Source organism: Mytilus californianus, unplaced genomic scaffold (assembly GCF_021869535.1).
Source record: "Mytilus californianus isolate M0D057914Y unplaced genomic scaffold, xbMytCali1.0.p SCAF_11, whole genome shotgun sequence".
In the NCBI taxonomy this organism is placed as follows: Eukaryota; Metazoa; Mollusca; class Bivalvia; order Mytilida; family Mytilidae; genus Mytilus; species Mytilus californianus.
Window position 1 is genome coordinate 47,555,525 of NW_026262593.1, and position 20,227 is coordinate 47,575,751.

General features: G+C 32.1%; 1 protein-coding gene and 1 long non-coding RNA gene across 3 annotated transcripts in view; both read left to right on the forward strand.

Annotated features, from left to right (window-relative positions):
- Positions 1–20,227, forward strand: part of LOC127720208 (uncharacterized) — a 220,975-nt gene that overhangs the window by 185,689 nt on the left and 15,059 nt on the right. For both annotated transcript variants that reach the window (XM_052226686.1, XM_052226685.1), the window contains exons 2-8: positions 2,980–3,132; positions 5,261–5,561; positions 8,865–8,968; positions 9,446–9,646; positions 10,082–10,307; positions 16,409–16,519; positions 17,340–17,455. In XM_052226686.1, the coding sequence (XP_052082646.1) occupies positions 2,998–3,132; positions 5,261–5,561; positions 8,865–8,968; positions 9,446–9,646; positions 10,082–10,307; positions 16,409–16,519; positions 17,340–17,455 (1,194 nt within the window). In that variant the 5' untranslated portion in view covers positions 2,980–2,997. The remainder of the gene's footprint in view (positions 1–2,979; positions 3,133–5,260; positions 5,562–8,864; positions 8,969–9,445; positions 9,647–10,081; positions 10,308–16,408; positions 16,520–17,339; positions 17,456–20,227) is intronic.
- Positions 1–20,227, forward strand: part of LOC127720209 (uncharacterized) — a 190,474-nt gene that overhangs the window by 155,051 nt on the left and 15,196 nt on the right. The gene's annotated exons all lie outside the window — the stretch shown is intronic.

A 20,227-nucleotide genomic window follows, 5' to 3' on the forward strand; every position in this document is an offset into this window, starting at 1 on the left:
CTTTTAAACAACGGTATACTACTGTTGCCTTTATTTATTCCTTTAAACTTAGAACATCAATTCTACATAATCTAATATTCTATCAAATAGAGCTCGTTTACAAATAAGAAAATGTGGTATGATTTCGAATGAGACAACTGTACACCAGAGACCAAATGACATGGAAGTTGAAAACATATAGGTCATCGCACATGATAAATAATCTCTTGAATTTCGAGCACCAGAAGATATGAATATAGTATTCTATACAATATATTAGCAAACAATATTGACATAATATTGTAAAATGGTTTGTAAACGAAATGTGAACTGATCAGAGCACAAAATTGATTAAAAGAAAATATCAGAAGATCAATTGTTTTTGTTTGTTATGTGTGTAGTGTAAATACAGCACAAAATAAAATAGGTTTACCAGCAAAAGAGAGGCGAAATACCAAATGGACATTCAAATTCATAAATCGAAAATGATTTGAAAACTTCATGCCAAAAAAAGAAAAAGAAAAAAAAACAAACATTAGTATACAAAACACAACATAGAAAAACTAAAGACTGAGCAACACGAACTCCACTCGAAACCGAGGTTGATTTCAGGTGCTTCGGAAGGGTAAGCAGATTCTGCTCCACATGTGACACCCGTCGTGTTGCTCATGTAAGTACAAACCCGGTGATAAGGCTTATTCAGTAGGTCACATTCAGGGCGGGATAGTGGTTACGACGATTCTGTTGTGTCGTAGTTCTCCTCTTATATTTGATGTGTTTTCCTCAGTTTTAGTTTGTAACCCTGATTTGTTTTTTTCTCAATCGATTTATGAATTTCGAACAGCGGTATACTACTGTTGCCTTTATTTAAAGGGTTACTCCTTACAAAAATAGTTCCAAACAAATGTTTAAGAAAAGCCTATCAAATCTTCCATTCGTTTGATGTGTTTGAGCTTTTTATAAGGAACTTTCCGTTTTGAATTTATCTAGGAGTTCGGGATTTTTGTTATTTTTTAAACACATTGACGTATCTCTTTCGTGCTTTGTCCTTTCTCGGTTTCGGATTAAATGAACATGGTAAGAATATTTATTCTTGCGTTAGAAAAAAATGTTTATCTAGTTGGCTACACATGCACCGACAAACATTTACGACTATTAAGTGGCATACCAGAAGCAAGATTTCTGGCATTATGCAGAAGAGACTGCAGGTTTGATAAATCAGGTAGGTTTCCTAAATCACGTTTTGAACTGGAAATTTCATTTTATGTTCAAAGAAAAGTTATTGGCTGAAATATGAAATATAAGTGATGAATGAGTTATCATTCTCCTGGTTTGACCGTATTTGGCTGTTCCTCTTTTTTGTGATTCTAAACGTAGGCAGTCTAGAAAACACTGCACAAACATTTCAGATCGAGCAACATATAAGACTATTTACTTTTTGGGGTTGAAGGTTATTTGACATCAGTTCGACACATTTATGATATTGTGTACTTAGATGAATTTTGCTATTGATGTCGATATTACATTTGTTCGGTACACATATCAAACTTAACAAATTACCGCACACGATGCGCCAATAGTTCTTCTTCAGTGATGCTTGAGTCCAAAAGTTTTGAAAATCAAAACCTTAAACCAACTTTGAAAAGCTGATATATCAGAAAAGGACTAAACGTATAGCTAAAACGGGAAAAGAAATGAGAGAGTTACATTCACTGAATTTATGTATCACAATAAGCTCGTGTATAGTTGTAACATTTTGCATTGGTGTTATCTTTGAAAGTACACATTTTTTTCAGTTATATATCTATATTTCCGATATTCAGGTTGTTCGAAAACGAACTTTGAAGAGAAGTTTTATTGCTTATCGGTTTACAACATATATGATATTATATGTTTGTTTTCATAAATCACAATCTTAACATATTTTCAACCCTTTTCAACATTTTCAACATTTCTGCATATTATTTTAAAAAGAAATATTCTAGGCTAGAGGTAACCAAAACAACAAAATTTATCAGCAATTCAAGATCTAGGAAATATCCATTTGACTAAAACCATTAATTGAATGGTTCGTGTCCTTGTAGAAGTTATTGCACTTGAATGATAATTTAATGTAAATTATCCCTTTTTCATACTGGTATATTGAAAACTATTCTCAATATTTTAAAGACACTGTACATTAAAACATAGATACGCAGGGCATGGTATAAACAAATAAATCGCATGCAAAAAAATATCTTTAGACTTTTGTGAGGAATTATTGCTATGTAACTACTTTCATTTTTGTTTCAAAGATATTCACCTCTGATAATATTGCACAAATTGATTTAAACTTTATTTGTTATGTATAGTCAGGGGCGAAAGTTAAAACAATTACTTTTAAAAATAAATGTAATCGTTATTTATATTTACACATTCATATGTGACATTGTGAGACAATATCAGAGCTAACAAAGGCTGTTTAACCTTTGAAGGAATATTACTATAAAAATAAATGAATTGTATAACTTAATATACAGTACGGTATATGACCATTAATAAAGGCTGACGGCGACCTTCTATTGTTAACATCAATTTCCTTTAATCTGGTTGATAGATGTCTCATTTGTACATGTAGTATTCATATGTTCACAAATATGTTCTATAAAATAACAATAAGGAGATAAAAGACCAGTATTATTACTTCAATTGCAACTCCATTATCTCAAGATTGAGATAATATGTTGGTTTGATTGTTAACATTTTCATCCACAATTATGAACAATTTCAAGTTGGTCAGTTATTCATGGAAAAGAGGTTTTCTATTGTGTTTTTAGCATCACATCAGAAAATTATAAGTATCAACTGTCATTAGGAATGTAAGGGTGACTGGCATTAAATTGGGGTCATTCATAAGTCCCAGATTTTTAAACTTGTGTATTGATACTTTTTATTTTTCTTGAGGGAATGATATATATGTTGTTACACTTATCCTGTTGTCTTTTAATTGTTTTTCCACAGTATAACATCTTCAACAGGATGGAACAGAAACACAGAAATGTTCTTCAGACTAATTTTGCCTACCTTATAAAAAATCTCCATAATGTGGAAGCAATATGTGATGAATTGCTTACACATGATATACTTACACCAGGGATGAATGATTCACTAAAGGTTTGTCAGAGAGAAAATACACAGCACATTAATACTATTTAGATAACTTAGATGTCGGAGATGAGGAATGATGGTTAAATAACCTGAAATAAATAATATCAAAATGATCTAATAATTCAGTAAATTTGTTTATATATAGGTACATGGACAGAAAGTCGGAGGACAAAATTGATAGGACAAATATTAGTGGAATTTGAGTTAAAAATGTCTTGACATAATTTCTATTTAAAAGAAAAAATCATACAAATGACTTTAGGAAGCCAGTCGATGAAAACACTTTTTTGACATATTGTTTTTCTGAATATTATTTGAACAATAGTATGATAAATCCTGTTTACAATGTTGTTTGTGTTATGAACGTTAAGGAAGAAAATATCAAAAAATTATCATTCAATGCTTTTTAAGGAGTATGTATATTTATTTATAAACTGAATTAAGACGTTTTGTCCAGTGACTTTCTGTCTTATATTAGATATATATATACAAAAAAAAGTTTCTTCTCAAGCGGTGTACAGAAAATTAAATACACAAAAAGAGTTTTAAAAGCAGCATTGTCTAGCGCTTTCATTCATCTTGGGACTTTTCAAGACTATGAACGTCGTTATAAAACTGCTTTTAAAACTCTTTTTGTGTATTTAATTTTTAATATATATATATATATATATATATATATATATATATATATATATATATATACATATATATACTTATATATATGGGCATTGACTTTGTCATTATATCTTGAATTTAGGTACATTTGTATATATCCCACTACAAACATTTCGTAAATAACTGAAACTGAAGCTAATGTTTTGTCATATAAAAAAAACCAAATCCATGAGCGGATGCAGTTTGTGAACCTATATCAAAGAGATGTGCGAACACGTTTCTGTTTACTTCCGAGCCTTTTGACTGCACTTACCACTTTTAGTTAGACTGAAGAGCATTACGAGCTATTCTAAACAGCTAGCATTTATCTTTGTCTACAGCTATAATCCTTACCCGTTAATCCGACGGATGTCACATGTGGAACAGCCTCTGCTTACCTGGATCACCTAAGATTTCCCCAATGTTTTTTTTTGTGGGGTTCGTGTTGCTCAGTCGATAGTGTTTGCCATGTATTGTCATTTGTTTTCGACTCATGAGTTTGAATATACCTTTTATATCTCCCGCCTCTTTTGAATGAAAACACTCAAATTTATAGTTGAAAAGGAATGAAATTAAAATTGTAAAGTGACATGTTTATGGGAGGCAGATTATTGTCATAGAAATATACGACTACGTTTACCTAATCTTGACGGAGGCATGAGGTGCACCATGATCCCCCTCTATTATAAACACCATATATAGCCATTAAATAAATGTTAAAATATTGTATAGCTAGTTTGAAAGTTATCAGATTTGAAATGTGAATCAAACAATGTTATGTCAGTCTGAACAAATCAGGAAGGAAACAAAACAAGTGGAGGAAGATGAGTTAAATTGATTACATATAAATAAGAAGATTTATAAAAATTTAATAATTATAGGTCAAAGTACGGACTTTATTGCGGAGCCTTGGCTCACACCGAACAGCAAGCTATAAAGGGCCCCAAACTGACTAGTGCAAAACAATTCAAACAGAAAAACCATGGGTCTAATCTATATAAAAACGAGAAACGAGAAACACTTATGAACCACACCAACAAACGACAACCACTGAACAACAGGCTCCGGACTTAGGACAGTTGCATAAAAATGCAGTAGGTTTAAACGTTTTAACAGGCGCCAACCTTCATCCTAACCTACATGCCTTGAAATTTGGTTCATTTGGAAAACATGCAGCAGAAATTGAAAGAGTTAAAGTTTAGATTGTATAGATTTTTCTTGCATTTTGAACCCTCTCTATAAGGTATATTCTTTCTTCGAATATGATTGCAAAATTTGCATTTTGTATACGCACTTTCTACGTATCCCAATATAGCAGTATATTCTAAATTCATTATTATTCAAGTAAAAACAGTATATAATTGTAACATATAAAGAATGCACCAGTATGTTTGCAACTGCAAGAGTAACTATCTAGCAATAAAGATGCCATAAGCAAGAATTTCACCCATGATGTATATTTTTAAATGTTACATTACAGCATAAAAAGCCGAAGCCTGTTGGACAGACCAGGGAACTTTTATCTATCTTACCAAGGAGAGGAATGAAAGCTTATGAAAGTTTTATTAAAGCGCTCTGTGAAACAGGGAATAGTGAAGTTGCTGATTACTTGATAGAGAAGGATGGCTCTAAAAGAAATGAAGTTAATTCAGAAAATTCAAGAAAACCAGATACTTCCTTGTCAAAGCCTGAAGATGGCAACGGTGATATACAAGAGACAAAACAACAAAACTCCGAAAATCCAGAGAAAACAAACAAATCAGAATCACCAAATATACAAGGTATGACAAATATGAGATGGAGAAGAAATGGAGAAAACACCTGCATTTATTTTTTCAGCATAATATTGATTTAAAAATTGTTAACTGGACCTCCATATTAGCTTTAACATGGGATGTCAAACTTGGTATGTTGCTTTGAAAGTATCATATCTTTTTGCATAACTCTTGAGTAAGGAATATTAATATTTTGATGAATAAGATCTGAATAAAATTATTATCCTTTTCTTGAAATACACCAGAATCATGTCTCGACTTAAAAAAAGATCATAGAATCTGTGGTTTTGTCTTTGGAGAAATAAATAAAAATATAAATATAAAAATACTAATTTGTACTTTAAATTGTAAAAATATCAGGAAACAAGCATCAATTCCTCCTTTTATTAATCTTCAAAGCTAATGATTCAAATAATTTAAACTTCATGTCATCATAATCAATATGATCGTACCAATATTTGATATTCATACAGTCATTAACTAAAAAGTGAAATACTAATAATAAAAATACCGAACTCCAAGGAAAATTCAAAACGGAAAGTCCCTTATTAAACGGCTTAATTTAATTAAGTGTTGTCTCGATCATTATCGTTCAGTGTGTAAGATAAAGGCAACAGTAGTATACCGCTGTTCAATAGTCAAAAATCGATTAAGAGAAAAAAATCCGGGTCACAAGCTCAAACACATCAAACGAATGGAAAACAACTGTCATATAAATAAGTCATATAAAATTATGATAATAATTTGTATGCTAATACTGCATCTCTAAATAAAGGCAACAGTAGTATACCGCTGTTCAATAGTCATAAATCGTTTAAGCGAAAACAAATCCGGGTCAAATCCAAGAGAAAAACAACGGAACAACAGAAACACTGAACTGCAACAAAAACAAACGCCAACATATATAGAAACGGACTATATGATAAGACCTGCCAAATTCCTGACATGGTACATGACATGTTAAGAAAAAATGGTGAGTTGATCATGGTTTTATGGATAGTCAAACATCCAACTTATATGGCAATGTTAAAAATACCGCGAAAATGACAATATTACGTGACTATAGGAATACAGTATAAATAAACTCAAGAACACTCAGGACAGAGAAACACATAAACGAATAATATAATAGTACATTACAACATGTAAACCACAGAATAACAACGGACACCTCCCATGAATCCACGACAGCACACAGGACACCACAAACTAATTATAACCTATAGGTCACACGATTGTATGAACGCCACAAAAAGTGACGTTTTTTTTGTGACGTTTATATCATCACAGGTACATTTCTAAAAACAGAATAGATTTGTTTTATTGTAGACACGTACACGTACGAAAGAAAGTTTGAATATCAGTAGCAACACATAACATACAAATCATCTATATCAACGGGTATTATAAACAATATTTATTAGTGATGCATGTTTTAGTTTATCATAGAATGTCTAGGGGCTTAATGAAATACCAAAAAATAGTTTTTATATTTTTCAGCACGATCATATAGAACATATTCATAACTTTCGTTCTTTTGTTGTTTTTTTTTTTTAATTGTTGTTTGTATCTTAGTCGTATTTCGTTTTATCCATGGCATCGTCAGTTTGTTTCGACTCATGAGTTTGAATATCCCTTTGGTATATTGGGCCTCTCTCCGATGATATTAAAAACTATAAAAACGGTAATAAATGTCCTTTCCTAGATTTAGACATTTAAGTTTTACACAAACTCTACACAAAAAATTTAACAAATTGAACGATTTTTAGTTCCCTAATTTTCCTTTTTTGGACAGTGATATTCCTTTAGCACCATCTTACAGCGTTTATGTATTTCAACTAGTTCGCTATGCCCGTGTCTGTAGTGAGGTTTTGGATTTCAATGAACGTGATCTATGCATTATTGGTAAATTATTAAGTCAGGGCTTCGTAATCACAAATTTCCTGAAACCTTTACTAAATTCTTTCATAGATATAAATATTTCGTCTGGCAGTTTGGCTGTACCTGTAGAATACGTTTTTCAGACGGGATATCATATCCTAATGTATAGAGATGTTGTCAACTGAGCCCGGAAATATAGATACAATCCGGGTAAACTTATCGATCCTTAAAAAAAACTTTTTGTATGTTGGGTGTGTACTGATTGATATTTTAGCCTTAGATTCATGATTTTTTTTATTAGTTATAATTAACACTGAACTAGTTGTTAGTAACTGCTAAAACTCTCAGATCTGCATTTTGTGTCTTTTTTGTTTTTGGGGAATTTTCATTTCATTTCCGCGTCCGGTCTGTGTTTTTGTTAGTTGTTTTTCTGCTTTATACCAGTCTGATTAGTTGAGCCCTTTTGGACAGATCTTTATAGTTTGTTCTCATGTTGTACTGTATCACTCCTGTCCCATGTTGGGTGGAGGGTTGGGCGCCAGCAAACATGTTTAACCCCACCATATTCTGTATGTGGCCGTCCCACTTCAGGAGCCTGTAATTCAGTGGTTGTCGTTTGTTGCTGTATATCATATTTGTTTTTCGTTACTAAATCTGGCCTTTAGTTTCTCGTTTGAATTGTTTGACATAAAATTTGTCATTTCGGAGCGTTGTATAGCTGACTATGCGGTATGGGTTGTGTACATTGTACAAGGCAATATGGTGACCTATAGTTTATAACTTTTGTGTCGTTTGGTTTCTGGTAGAGAGTTGTTTCATTGGCAATCATACAACATCTTTTTTTTTATGTCAGTCAGTCAGAATTCTTTTAACCTTGACCTTGATGTCATTTACATGGATCATAATAATGTTAAGTTTTTGTGATACTTTTAGCTTAACCTTTACTAGTATCTTTTCAACATAAAATCAATTATGACAGCAAAGCAAACTAAATGATTTGCAAGTGTTACAGCAAAAAGTACTTTAAAATAGATATAGCGAAAATATTCTTATTTTGGGTAGTTAGCTTTTACACAGTAACTCAGTTGAATATTGTTACAACAAAGGAGTGTCGAGAATTAACATAAATCTTTAAGATAGTTCTTATATCTGCCATTTTTATTCTTTGATTGGGCAGTAATGCTCTTCGTGGTTTTACAATCTAAACCACAAAATGTAAGACATATATTACACGTTGTACAATAATTGTATTGTTTTTTTGTCAATGTGTTTAGGAGAGATGATTTATCGCAATTAGTTTGAAAGTATTGCAGATTGTACAGTTTTTTAGTGCAAAAACAATCCTTACAATACTCCTGATGTAATCAAAAGTCGCTGTATGAAATGTTGTTTGGTAGGACAGTATATATTGTTATGCTCAACTTGTAGATTGGCCAGATTTACTCAACGGTTTGCCATCTGTGAAGAAACGTGATATAGTAAAGTGCAGTGAAGACTCATTTACACAGATTTGTGAAAGCAAAATCGGAAAGGTAATTAGAAAACTAAACAAAGCTGAGAAAAGCTGTTACATGTAACATGAAACAATTGTCCGATTTAGGGATTATGTATTATCTTACTCTTGTAACACAGGGGGCTACTAAAACTATGTACATGCCGTGGGAAATAAGAACAAATGTTTTACCTTTATGAAATGAGATTAAAGGTTAGTATTTGAAGAAGAAAAAAAAAACCAAACAAACAAACTATGGTCCGCGTATTCTAAGTATCTACAAGTAAATGATATAATAAATCGTCCAAATTTAAACAAATCCCATGTCAGATTTGAATCCATGTAAACACAAGGATGAAAAAGTGTCAGGAACAAAACTATTCAGTACAGAGAAACTGCATTTTCAGTTTTTCACCCTTTCATTCAATATTTCGTTTGCCAATTAATCAACAAAATTAGGTTCAATAAAATAACCTACAATAAAACGGTGAACTTCTGGTATTTATTTTATTATTAGGTTTACAATATGACAGGCAAAAAGAAAGGAAAAGTGTTAACTATATCCAATGTTCAATGTTCTGATCAGAGCACAGAAGCAAAAGCAGTAAACAGGTGTAGAAGCTGTGTGGACTTTGATAAAACTTCTCTTTCACAACTGTTTAATTATATGCAGTATGAATCAAAACAGAGTTATACAAAAAGAGATATTTCAGAGGAGGTATATCATAATGTTCAGTATTTAGAATTATTATAAAGTAAATATGCACGTTGAAGGCAGTGCTGTTGTCAATGTGTATGATTGAATACTTAATTTTATCAAAAATCTTTATCTCAATGAAAAACAAATTAAAACAAAAAAGAATATTACAAAAGAAGAAGAAGGCTAACATGTGTTTGCAGGTCAGCTATTCAGGGTCAGGAATACTCTAGCTTAAGGTCTGTTCATCTATTCAGCTGGCACTATTTAGTGCAAATATCGATAAATGTAATCATTTGTTTTACTGGACTTACGAAGTACTGGAACCAATATTTAGGTTAATATGACGAATCACGTTTTAATATCGTAGTCGTTTGCATCTTCTTTTGTAAGGTAAAGTATCAGTTGCTGCAATGCAAAAGTAAATTTGGCATCTTTTTATACTTTTTTCAACAGGATATGAAGACATTTCTTGCTAAGCAGTTAGACAATGAAGATAATTCAACTTTTGATAGTTTAGTTATAGTATTTTTCTCTGGTGGAATGGAATTTAAACCAGATTTCATATATGACAAAGATGGCAAGGAAATTGACAGAGATGGCATACTTGAAATGATCCGACAATCGAAAGCTTTTAAAGACAAACCAAAAATTGTCATTATCAGAACATATGATTTTCAAGGTATGTAAACTTCATTTTATTGTATGATGTGTTATAACATGTTACAGTTAGGCGAAACTGTTTACTATTTTTAAATATTTTATTATTATCTTACCTCCTATACATTTCTAGGAATATTATTGATTAAAAGCCGAGACCGTGTATATTTAATATGGGGTTAGTAGGCGTGGTTTATTTTAATACACGGTTAGTAGTGGTGTTACGTCCCTTTATAACAAACAACACGCCGTTGAGGAAAAATTCTGAAAAGTTTCGCCCATACAACAGATGAACAAATTGATTATGAACGATTGAAATAGTTAAACAGAAAGAAAAAAGTGTATTGGGATATTTTCCCTCAGTTTATTGTTATATTATTATTGGTTTTGTTTTCATCAGAATTATGTTCCTATCAGTCAACAATCTTATTTTAACTTTTATGGGGCCTCGATGGCCGATTGGTCTAAGTAGTCCAACTACTGTATTACTAGCCTGTCAACACTGAGGTTTTTTAGTTCGAACACCACATGTAGATGGTGTGCTCAACTCAGATCTTTATTGACAAGAATTGTCAGTTTTCTTGCCAAAGATCGGTGGTTCTCTCCAATCACGCCGGCTTCACCCACCAGTAAAAAGTAAATGCCATAAAAATAGCCAATAGTGCTAAAATTGGCGTTAAACACCAACCAATTAATCAATATTTTAACTTTTGTATTGATTGTGTTCTCGGATTAACAGATTTTTTGGTTCTTTACTTTCTTTGTTATTCAAAAACTTGCTGGGTTAATATTCAATTTATATGTAAAAGGCAATTCTACATGACATTTATAATTGCCTCTTAATACATCAATGCATCATATTATCTATCACAAGTCAATAAATTTTACCGAAATGTCAACTTATATTATCTCGACAAGTTGTTTTAGACTTATCACGGTGTTGACTGTCTATTTTTGCCATTCTGCTGATCATTTAATGTAAAAACATTATCAAAATTAGATGATTTTTTACATCGACATGTCCAGTTAGTGGTTTCCTGAACACCTCCGTCGATAAAATGGGGCTGCAGTTTCCTTTAGTGGCCTAAATCTCCCTCAAGTACACAAAAACACAATGCAGAGTCCGTACCTATATCACTATGGGGAGTTTATATACCCTTATCTAAAACACCAAACCTAAGGGTTGCCAGTTGTTTCACATAATTTGGGCTTGACTCTGTTTTGCCAAGTCTTATCCCTTTTTGACTGACTTTTTGATCAGCAACCATTCCAACAGTGACCTGCTTGGGATTTCTGTGTGAGTTCACTCCAAGTTTTAACACCCATTTTGGTTCATCCTTCCTTGTGTCAGTGGGTCTACACCTTCCAGTCATTATAGTCCCCTCGAAATTAAATTCCTCTCAGGAGGCAGGAATCTATTTTAATCTCAATTCACTAGCGGCAGGTTTTCACAATCTCAGATCTTTAGATATCAGAATAGTCATTTTATCTTTTATTTTGAAGATTATGTCCAATTACTGACTGAGTGTAGATTTGCATGGCGGTATGCATAAGAGGAGACGAACCCTTTGTACGCACCAGGTCTCGCTATTTTTGGAGGAGTTCATTCTCTTTCCTCAGTTTTTATTGTAACTTTGATTTGTCTTTATGATTCTTTAGATTTGAACATCAGTAAACTTGTGATTCCTTAATTTTTCAAAATTGTCCTTTAACTCATATATATATATATATATATATATATATATATATATATATATATATTGCGGTGTTGTCTCGATATCCTAATAGCATGATTTCGAATCCCGGCAAGGTAAGAACAAATATTTGCTTCCGCAAATTTGCAGATTTAACATTGCTGTTCTGATATTTAGAGTAATTATGAATATAATATGTGTTTTCAGCCGTATAATACCTTCACTGTTGATCCAATGGATGGATCTGTCGTAGAGTTGTCACTTGTTTAGACGTATTTATATATATGTAACACTCAGAAACGTGTCCATCCCCCCAAACGTGTCCGATTCCCCCAAACGTGTCCACATGATGTCACTGAACTGCAAAACATGTCTTAATGTAAAAGGGCGCCAAAGCGTGTCATTTGTATGAACGCCCAAACGTGTCCAATCCCCGAATCGTGTCCATATCAAGCTTTTGTTTTCTTTCTTTTACTGAACGATCATTCGTGTCTATTTTATAAATACGTCCGTTTTTTGGTTATTGCTATTTCATTAACGTATACTCATTTTACAATTTTATTAAAAAATAAAAATAAAGTACTTTAGGTATATAACCTGGGTTAAAGTTGGGCGTCTGTTCAGTTATGTCGGATGTAAATGTAAGCAGCCACGCTCAGTTAAATTGTTGATATTAAATCAGATACCTCGTGTAGGGATATGTCCCTTTCTCTGCAGATTAAAATCTTTCTAATAACTCTTTCATGGTGCCATCAGTTGTATTTCGGATAGCAACATTTTTGTCCGTATTCATTTTTTCCTAGTGGCAGTTTATATTTCTGCCTCTATTACATAACGGAGATTGAAGTAGTTTCTTACTGAAGTCATAAAAAAATCGGTCTTTAATCGCTCTTAAATTTTTTAGATTAATATCCCAACTAGTGTTAATCCCGAATAACCGTACAAATTTAGGCTCAATCCTAAATTCCCGGTATAATGATAGAACCTATCTACAGTATTTATTGTTAATATGATGTCGTTCAAATAATGCATGAAATATTTGACACTTGACGTTATGTCTTTTGTTCGTGTGTCATTAGTGAAGCTCGAAACTTAAAATTTATTAAAAAACCTGATCATTGATAACCAGTATATGATTTGAAGAGCTTTTAAAATATCAGAACTGTTGAAAAAAGGGAAGTCAGTTCTGCTGAAAGCCCGCTGTGCAATATTCGCAGACAGGATTAATATAAAAGGCATCATCGGAGTTTATTAGTACAAAATAATTCATTTAGTCAACTAAATGAGCATGAAATACTTGCAACTGGACAATAAGCAATTACAGTCAAAAGTTAATTCATATATAAATGAAATTTGCAATTATGATAATCATTAACCACCGGCATTGAACAAACTAATGCTAATAAATAACCACTTCATCAACTGTGTACCCAATCATGGAATTGCCGTAAACGTTATTGACGTCATTGAGGACGTACATGTATTAGCGACGTGAGACGTTTTGGCGTTTAACAGTGGACACGTTTTGGCGAATAACAATTATCGGACACGTTTGGGGGTTATGAAATCGGACATGTTTGGACTATATTGAATGAATTGACACGTTTGGGGGGATCGGACATGTTTGGGGGGATGGACACGTTTGAGAGTGTTACATATATATATATATATATATATATAAAGTGCCTAGAAAATCAACCTAACGATGTTAGAGTAGATTTGTTTCTTTACTTCCTCCCCGAGCGGGGCTGGAACCTGTATTTTTTATTTCTTACTTCTACGACAACACCACCTAGCATTGCGCAGACACCTTATCCCCTCCTCTAACTATAGCTGATAAAAATCAGCTTTCGTTTCGGGAGGTGTTACCTTCTCGTAGGAATTAAACAAGGATATCTGATACAATACACGAAGTATTCTTTCAGTGTACAGAAATGATCATCTACTCATCTCTTCAGTATAATTACAAGATGCTAATCTATTTTTAGAAGCATACAATCACTGTAAATTAATATATGTATATGTCTGCCTATGTGTAGTGACAACTGCAAATTATACCTTGTCCATCGGATTTCTTATGATTAAGAAATACCAGGCGTTAGAATATGTATAAAGTGCCTAGAAAATCAACCTAACGATGTTAGAGTAGATCTGTTTCTTTACTTCCTCCCCGAGCGGGGCTGGAACCTGCACTTTTTATTTCTAACTTCTACGACAACACCGCCTAGCATTGCGCAGACACCTTATCCCCTCCTCTAACTATAGCTGATAAAAATCAGCTTTCGATTTATATATATATAGGATTCAAAGTTTGGTGACTATGTTAAACATCTATAACATGGAACGTACAACAAAGACAACTAAATCTGCCTTATATCGTGACCTTCATCTAGAAATTGACAACGAGGGTCGGTTGAGAAAAAAACTTTACTACGAAAGAGATGATTTCAGCTTTCCAATTGTGATCTCCCTATTATTATGAAGTAACATTCTAGCAGCGTCTGTATACATATGGAGTAAACATATTGCATTTGATATGATATTCCAGAGCTTGTGTTTCCCATAATGATTTCTTTGATATAGAGTTGCTGCTTACAAGGAAACTATTGGACCAAGTGGTAAAGTTGAAGTCGACCATCAAGAGTTGATTGACCGTTGTCGGATATCTGTGTTACAATTGTTTCCAATTTTCGTAAGCAGATTGTGACATCACCCTAATAAGACTCATCAGCGAATTTATAGTGATCATGAGCAACACGATAGATGCCACCATGGGAGAATGATAAACTTACCATTCGGGAGCTCCTTATATCACCTACAGTATTTGGGTGGGCTGGTGTTGCTCAGGCTTCATTTTTTATGCAGTGTTTTGTGAACTTGTTTGTCTTTTCATCGGCTTTAGTTTTTTTTTTTTTGCCATATCTTTGTCAGTTCATCTCGAGTAAGTTTTAAATTTTTCCTTGGTATCTTCTGCTATATTTGTATGCCAACTCTCTCGTGACAACAGGACGTATGTATTCTACAACACATATCTTATACAATTGTATCTTGATTAAGCATTTAACACTCATTTCTTATGTAAAAAAGTGGATCAAATTTAATATTGTATGCAACAATACATGCTATTCAATTATCCATGCTCAACCTAGCATATTCGAGAGAATCTGCACCTACTAAAATGCAGAATGATTTAGGATTAAGATGTCGCTGTCAAAGTTTGATTTTTCTCAGAAAGAGTAAGAAACGTTGTAATGAAAACAGTACCATATTTGTGTATTCATGTATGCAATCCTATTTTTTTCGGCATCAGGTTTATATACAAGTTAGCAGAAAATTATTTTTGCTTTGAAGATGTAATCAGTAAACGAAGTGTAGGAAATTGTACGCACATTGGTGATGTTATACAAAACATTCAGAAAATAACGAAAAGGAAATTGGCTACTGCAAACTTAAGAAAAATTAAAATTAGATTTTGGACACAGACACAGTAGTACATCGATATTTTTACTTATTCATTTTTCTAATGTTGTAAGGATTTTGCTATTTATTTCATACTAAACAACAGAAAAAACGCACCACTTTGGAGTGAAAATATCCTTTGCATATACCTATTTTAAAAGTGATTGAAAAGATTCAAAATTTTGACACAAAGTTTTTGAAGAGATAAACACCAAATTCTGTGAAAATAAACATTTTCTTAATGTTAAGTTTTGACATTTAAAAATAACACACATTTTTACACCTCCCCCTCCAAGACAAAATTGAAAAAATGTTGCCAAATTTATGTGAAGTGTATCTTTTGACATAAACAACGAAATAGACTTTTTGACATTGACATATTTAAGACTTTTGAAATCTCCATTGCAGCCGCTAAAATAAAAAATCTCTGTAAACCTTACAATCATTTCAAGGATATTCTTAAAGTATCTTAGATTTCTACAAATTTGTAGCAAAAACCAGAAATGTGAAACAACAATATATGGTAAGACGTGGTGCGTTATGTGTGTTGTAAAGTATATTATAACATCTAAATATGTTTTAAATAGTCATGACTGGATAGCCGATAGTCCTCGAGAAAAAAGTATTATGCAGTTAGTCATATGGTGAATAAGTTCAAATTTTCAAACTTTAATCGTACATTGAGAGGAAATAACTTGCAGCAAGACACTAATTGTTGCTGTTTATAAAAAGAATAGACACTGTGATAACTCTTATTTTTTGTACCTGGCATTATATTGTTATCTTAAACATAAAATGTGCGAAATGATTGATGATTCATAAAGGAAAATATATACATTCAAGTGATTTTTACTGTTTAATTGTAATTTCATCTTTTGCTGTGATCAATGTGATTATTTAGTATCTTAAAAGAACTTAACTTATAGACAAACTTTGCTAATATTTAACCTATATTTTCCCCTTTTTTCAGAAGAAACAAATACGTTTGATGTTCTAGATGCTGCTACACATAAACTGCATTTTTACAGCAAAGAGCCAAATAAAGATGATCTTTTTGTGGTGTCATCTCAACCCAGGACAAGTAAGGAAATTAATAATTGAATGTCATATAATGTAGTAAATAAAGAAGTGTGACATGATTGTTTTTCTTTCTAATGTTGATATAAAGCAGATGTTATTTTCGTTTGCTACATATTAAAGGCAGCTGTGAACATTGCAAAAACATGAATATACATTCAAATGATTCAGCACTTCTGCAGAAACAGATTTCTGTTTCAAATCAGATAAAGTAAACCTGTATAGATTTACCATACGGGCCATAAATTTAAACAAAAGATGATTTGGGCATGTGGGCAAATACAAAGAGAAGCAAAAGATACCGAATGGATATTCAAACTCATAAGTCGAAAACAACCTGACAATGCCATGGCAAAAAAACGTAAAAAGCCGAAAAGACAAACAGCAGGACACAAAACACAGCATAGAAAACTAAAGACTGAGCAACATGAATTTAGAAAGTTTAATCAGTTTTTTATCAGTATACATCTAGCAATTTCCTATCATGCCTATTCGATATGCTATATATATCTTTATAATTTTTAACATATGTTTTAATTATTCTTGAGTAACAATAAAATATATGTTTAGAAGTGTTAAATATTGTCATGTTTGAAAGTAATAACATATGTGTGAATATTTTTTTGTGTTGTTTATATCAACCTGACGTATAGTATTGCAGTTTCTAAATCAGTATCAATATTTTTCTCTTAGATAATTAAGTAGGTATTATAAGACATTTGTAGTAAGAAACATGTTCAACGTAAATTTTGTCATTTAATAACAAATAACAACAGTTTGTTTTGATATAACTATTTTATGTTAGGAAATTATTTTTATTTAAGTTAAAGGACCTTGGATTATTGGAGATGGAATGAACGGATCATATTTTATACAGGCGTTTATTCACGTCTTTAAGAAAATGGCTCATGAAAAATCATTTATGGAAATGATGATAGAGGTAATAGTATAAAAAAAAAACTTTTTGATATACTGCACTTTCTTCTTCACCTACAATGTGTTGACTCAGTCTCAGTTAAACCCTGTGCCTGCCTATTATAGAAGGGAATTCTGAAATATTTTCCAATGGATTGAATGCCTTTGCAGGAAGTTTAATATTCAATTCATTCTTAATCTTAACAGGACTGTAGATATCAAAGATGCATTTTGCTTTCAGGGAGCTGTATCCCTGTGAGAATAAGCATACACAAAATTAACCCCAGTCCTATATAAAGGGGAGATAATGAAACTTATTTTAATGTTGCTATATATAGTAGAAGTCTTTTGTAAGTGCAACGCCTCCTTATCGACATGACGGATATAAATCAAACGTTACACAGTTGTGAAACACAACATAAGGATATGCATTAACAAAAATAATCGTGGTCCAACACGTCAAAGGGGCGATTATCAAATATACTTACTTCAATATACTGAAACTATAGGGGCATAGGGTATCTAATTTAAAATCACCACAGATCTGTTTTGTTTTGTTTTTGTTTTTTTTGTTTTTTTATGATTAAAATGTATTTAGAACATACATATGGATGGGAGAAAATATTTTAAAGTCCAGTTATGAAAATGGGAAGTAAATTAAACTTGAATTTTGATTCTTTAAAAGAACATCGGTAAGTACACCTAATGACTACCAGACAACACCTTCATTGTAACTGAAAATAATTCTGTTTTTGAAAAATAACGAAATAAAAAAATCGTGCAGGGGACATATTTTGTGGGATGACTAAGTGCTCACAAAGCTAATTAGCTTTGTCATATATATATATATACAAGTCTAAATTGAAAACAACGTTCAAACCTATGATTGCGTTGGATAAAAACCGCAATTTTTATACGTGTGCATGCAAAACAAATTTCTTGTTAGAGGGGTCTAAATACAGCACAAACAACATTTTCCAAAAGACCAAAAAGTGAAAAAGTATATTTTAACAAAACGCATTTGACTAACAGGTCGAACAACAAATGTTCTTAAACCCTGCTGACTGCCATTGGCGATTACCAAAAAACTGATCACCGATGTAATAAATAGATCTTAATTTTAATTATAAACTAAACAGAATAAAACAATTTACTTGCGGAAAAGATGATATACCGCAAACAAAAGGTGCAAACGTTTTTGTACACCATATCCGGATTTCGACAATTAATGTCTCTTCAGTGATGTTAGGAAACGAAACGGTATTTGGAAAGCCATACAATTTACCTCAATTTAGGATAGACTCTTGAATTTTGAAGAGTCAAAATAGGATGAACGGATCATATAAACCCGAAGGCAAATATAATACAAGCCCAAACGAAAAAATATAAACAAGTCTAAATTGAAAACAACGTTCAAACCTATGATTTCGTTGGATAAAAACCGCAATTTTTATACGTGTGCATGCAAAACAAATTTCTTGTTAGAGGGGTCTAAATACAGCACAAACAACATTTTCCAAAAGACCAAAAAAGTGAAAAGTATATTTTAGCAAAACGCATTTGACTAACAGGTCGAACAACAAATGTTCTTAAACCCTGCTGACTGCCATTGGCGATTGCCAAATAAACGGATCACCGATGTAATAAATAGATCTTAATTTTAATTATATACTAAACAGAAAACAATTTACTTGCGGAAAAGTATATATATATTTATGGGTTCCTTTATAAAGTTAGGTAACTCTATTGATTATGGGATTGTTTTTGACTTTTCAAAATTTGGTGTTTATTTACAAATATTTTAATTTTGGATGTAACATGCCTTCTGATTGGCTGAAAGTTTTATGTTTATCAGCTCGTAGACAACCATTTTGTCATGTGACCGTGAAGTCATCAACGTTTTATTCATGATTTACTCCTTAGAAATGGAATGTAGAATTAAATTATAAGAAATGACTATAATATTTTTCTGTCTATTCGAAATAACCTAAAAAATTAGGTGCACACTTTTAAATAACCCACTAAGCGGGTTATTCAGTGTGCACCACAATTATGATGTTATTTTGAATAGACAGAAAAAATATTACAGTCATTCCTTAATTATTTACAATTTGTTTAGATGCGGCAGCTTAAAATTTGTCGTTCATTTACTGTATGATGGTCATTATGATAACTTGAGTTGTTGAGTTGTTTTTATATCTCATCCTTAAATGGCCTTTACAAAGATTTTATAGAAATTTGTCTGAGCATTTATATGTATGTCGATTAGCTCTACTGCATCTTCCTGAAAGTATTTACCATTTCATTTTCAATTTTTAGTACAAAAATAATACAAATTTGGTTATTGTTGCTAACTACTATTAAACATAATGTCACGGTCGTATATTTGTTCTTACTTCCTTTTGACCCTACGGGTTGAATGGGCTATAAAAATATGGTCACCTGACCATCTTTTTGAAGGTAAAATAATTGATATTATTACATGGGTACATTTTCTCTTGTACAAATAACCTGGATAGTTAATCCTAAGAGCAAAAGTATTGAAAAATCAAAGATATTAAGTCTTCGGGAGGTAAACAAATCTAAAGGACCTAATTGGAAGAACCAAATTCCTTAAAGGTCAGCGTTGCATGAGAGAGTTACATGATCATGAGGGGTATCTGTTAAAAATGTACAGGATGTATCAGAATGTATCCCAGTTCGGTCCGACCAGGGATATTTCATTCGGAGTAGTTGATTGGAAATGTCTGAATGTTAAAGCCCATGCAAGGGATAAATCATTGACCTGCTTGATGGC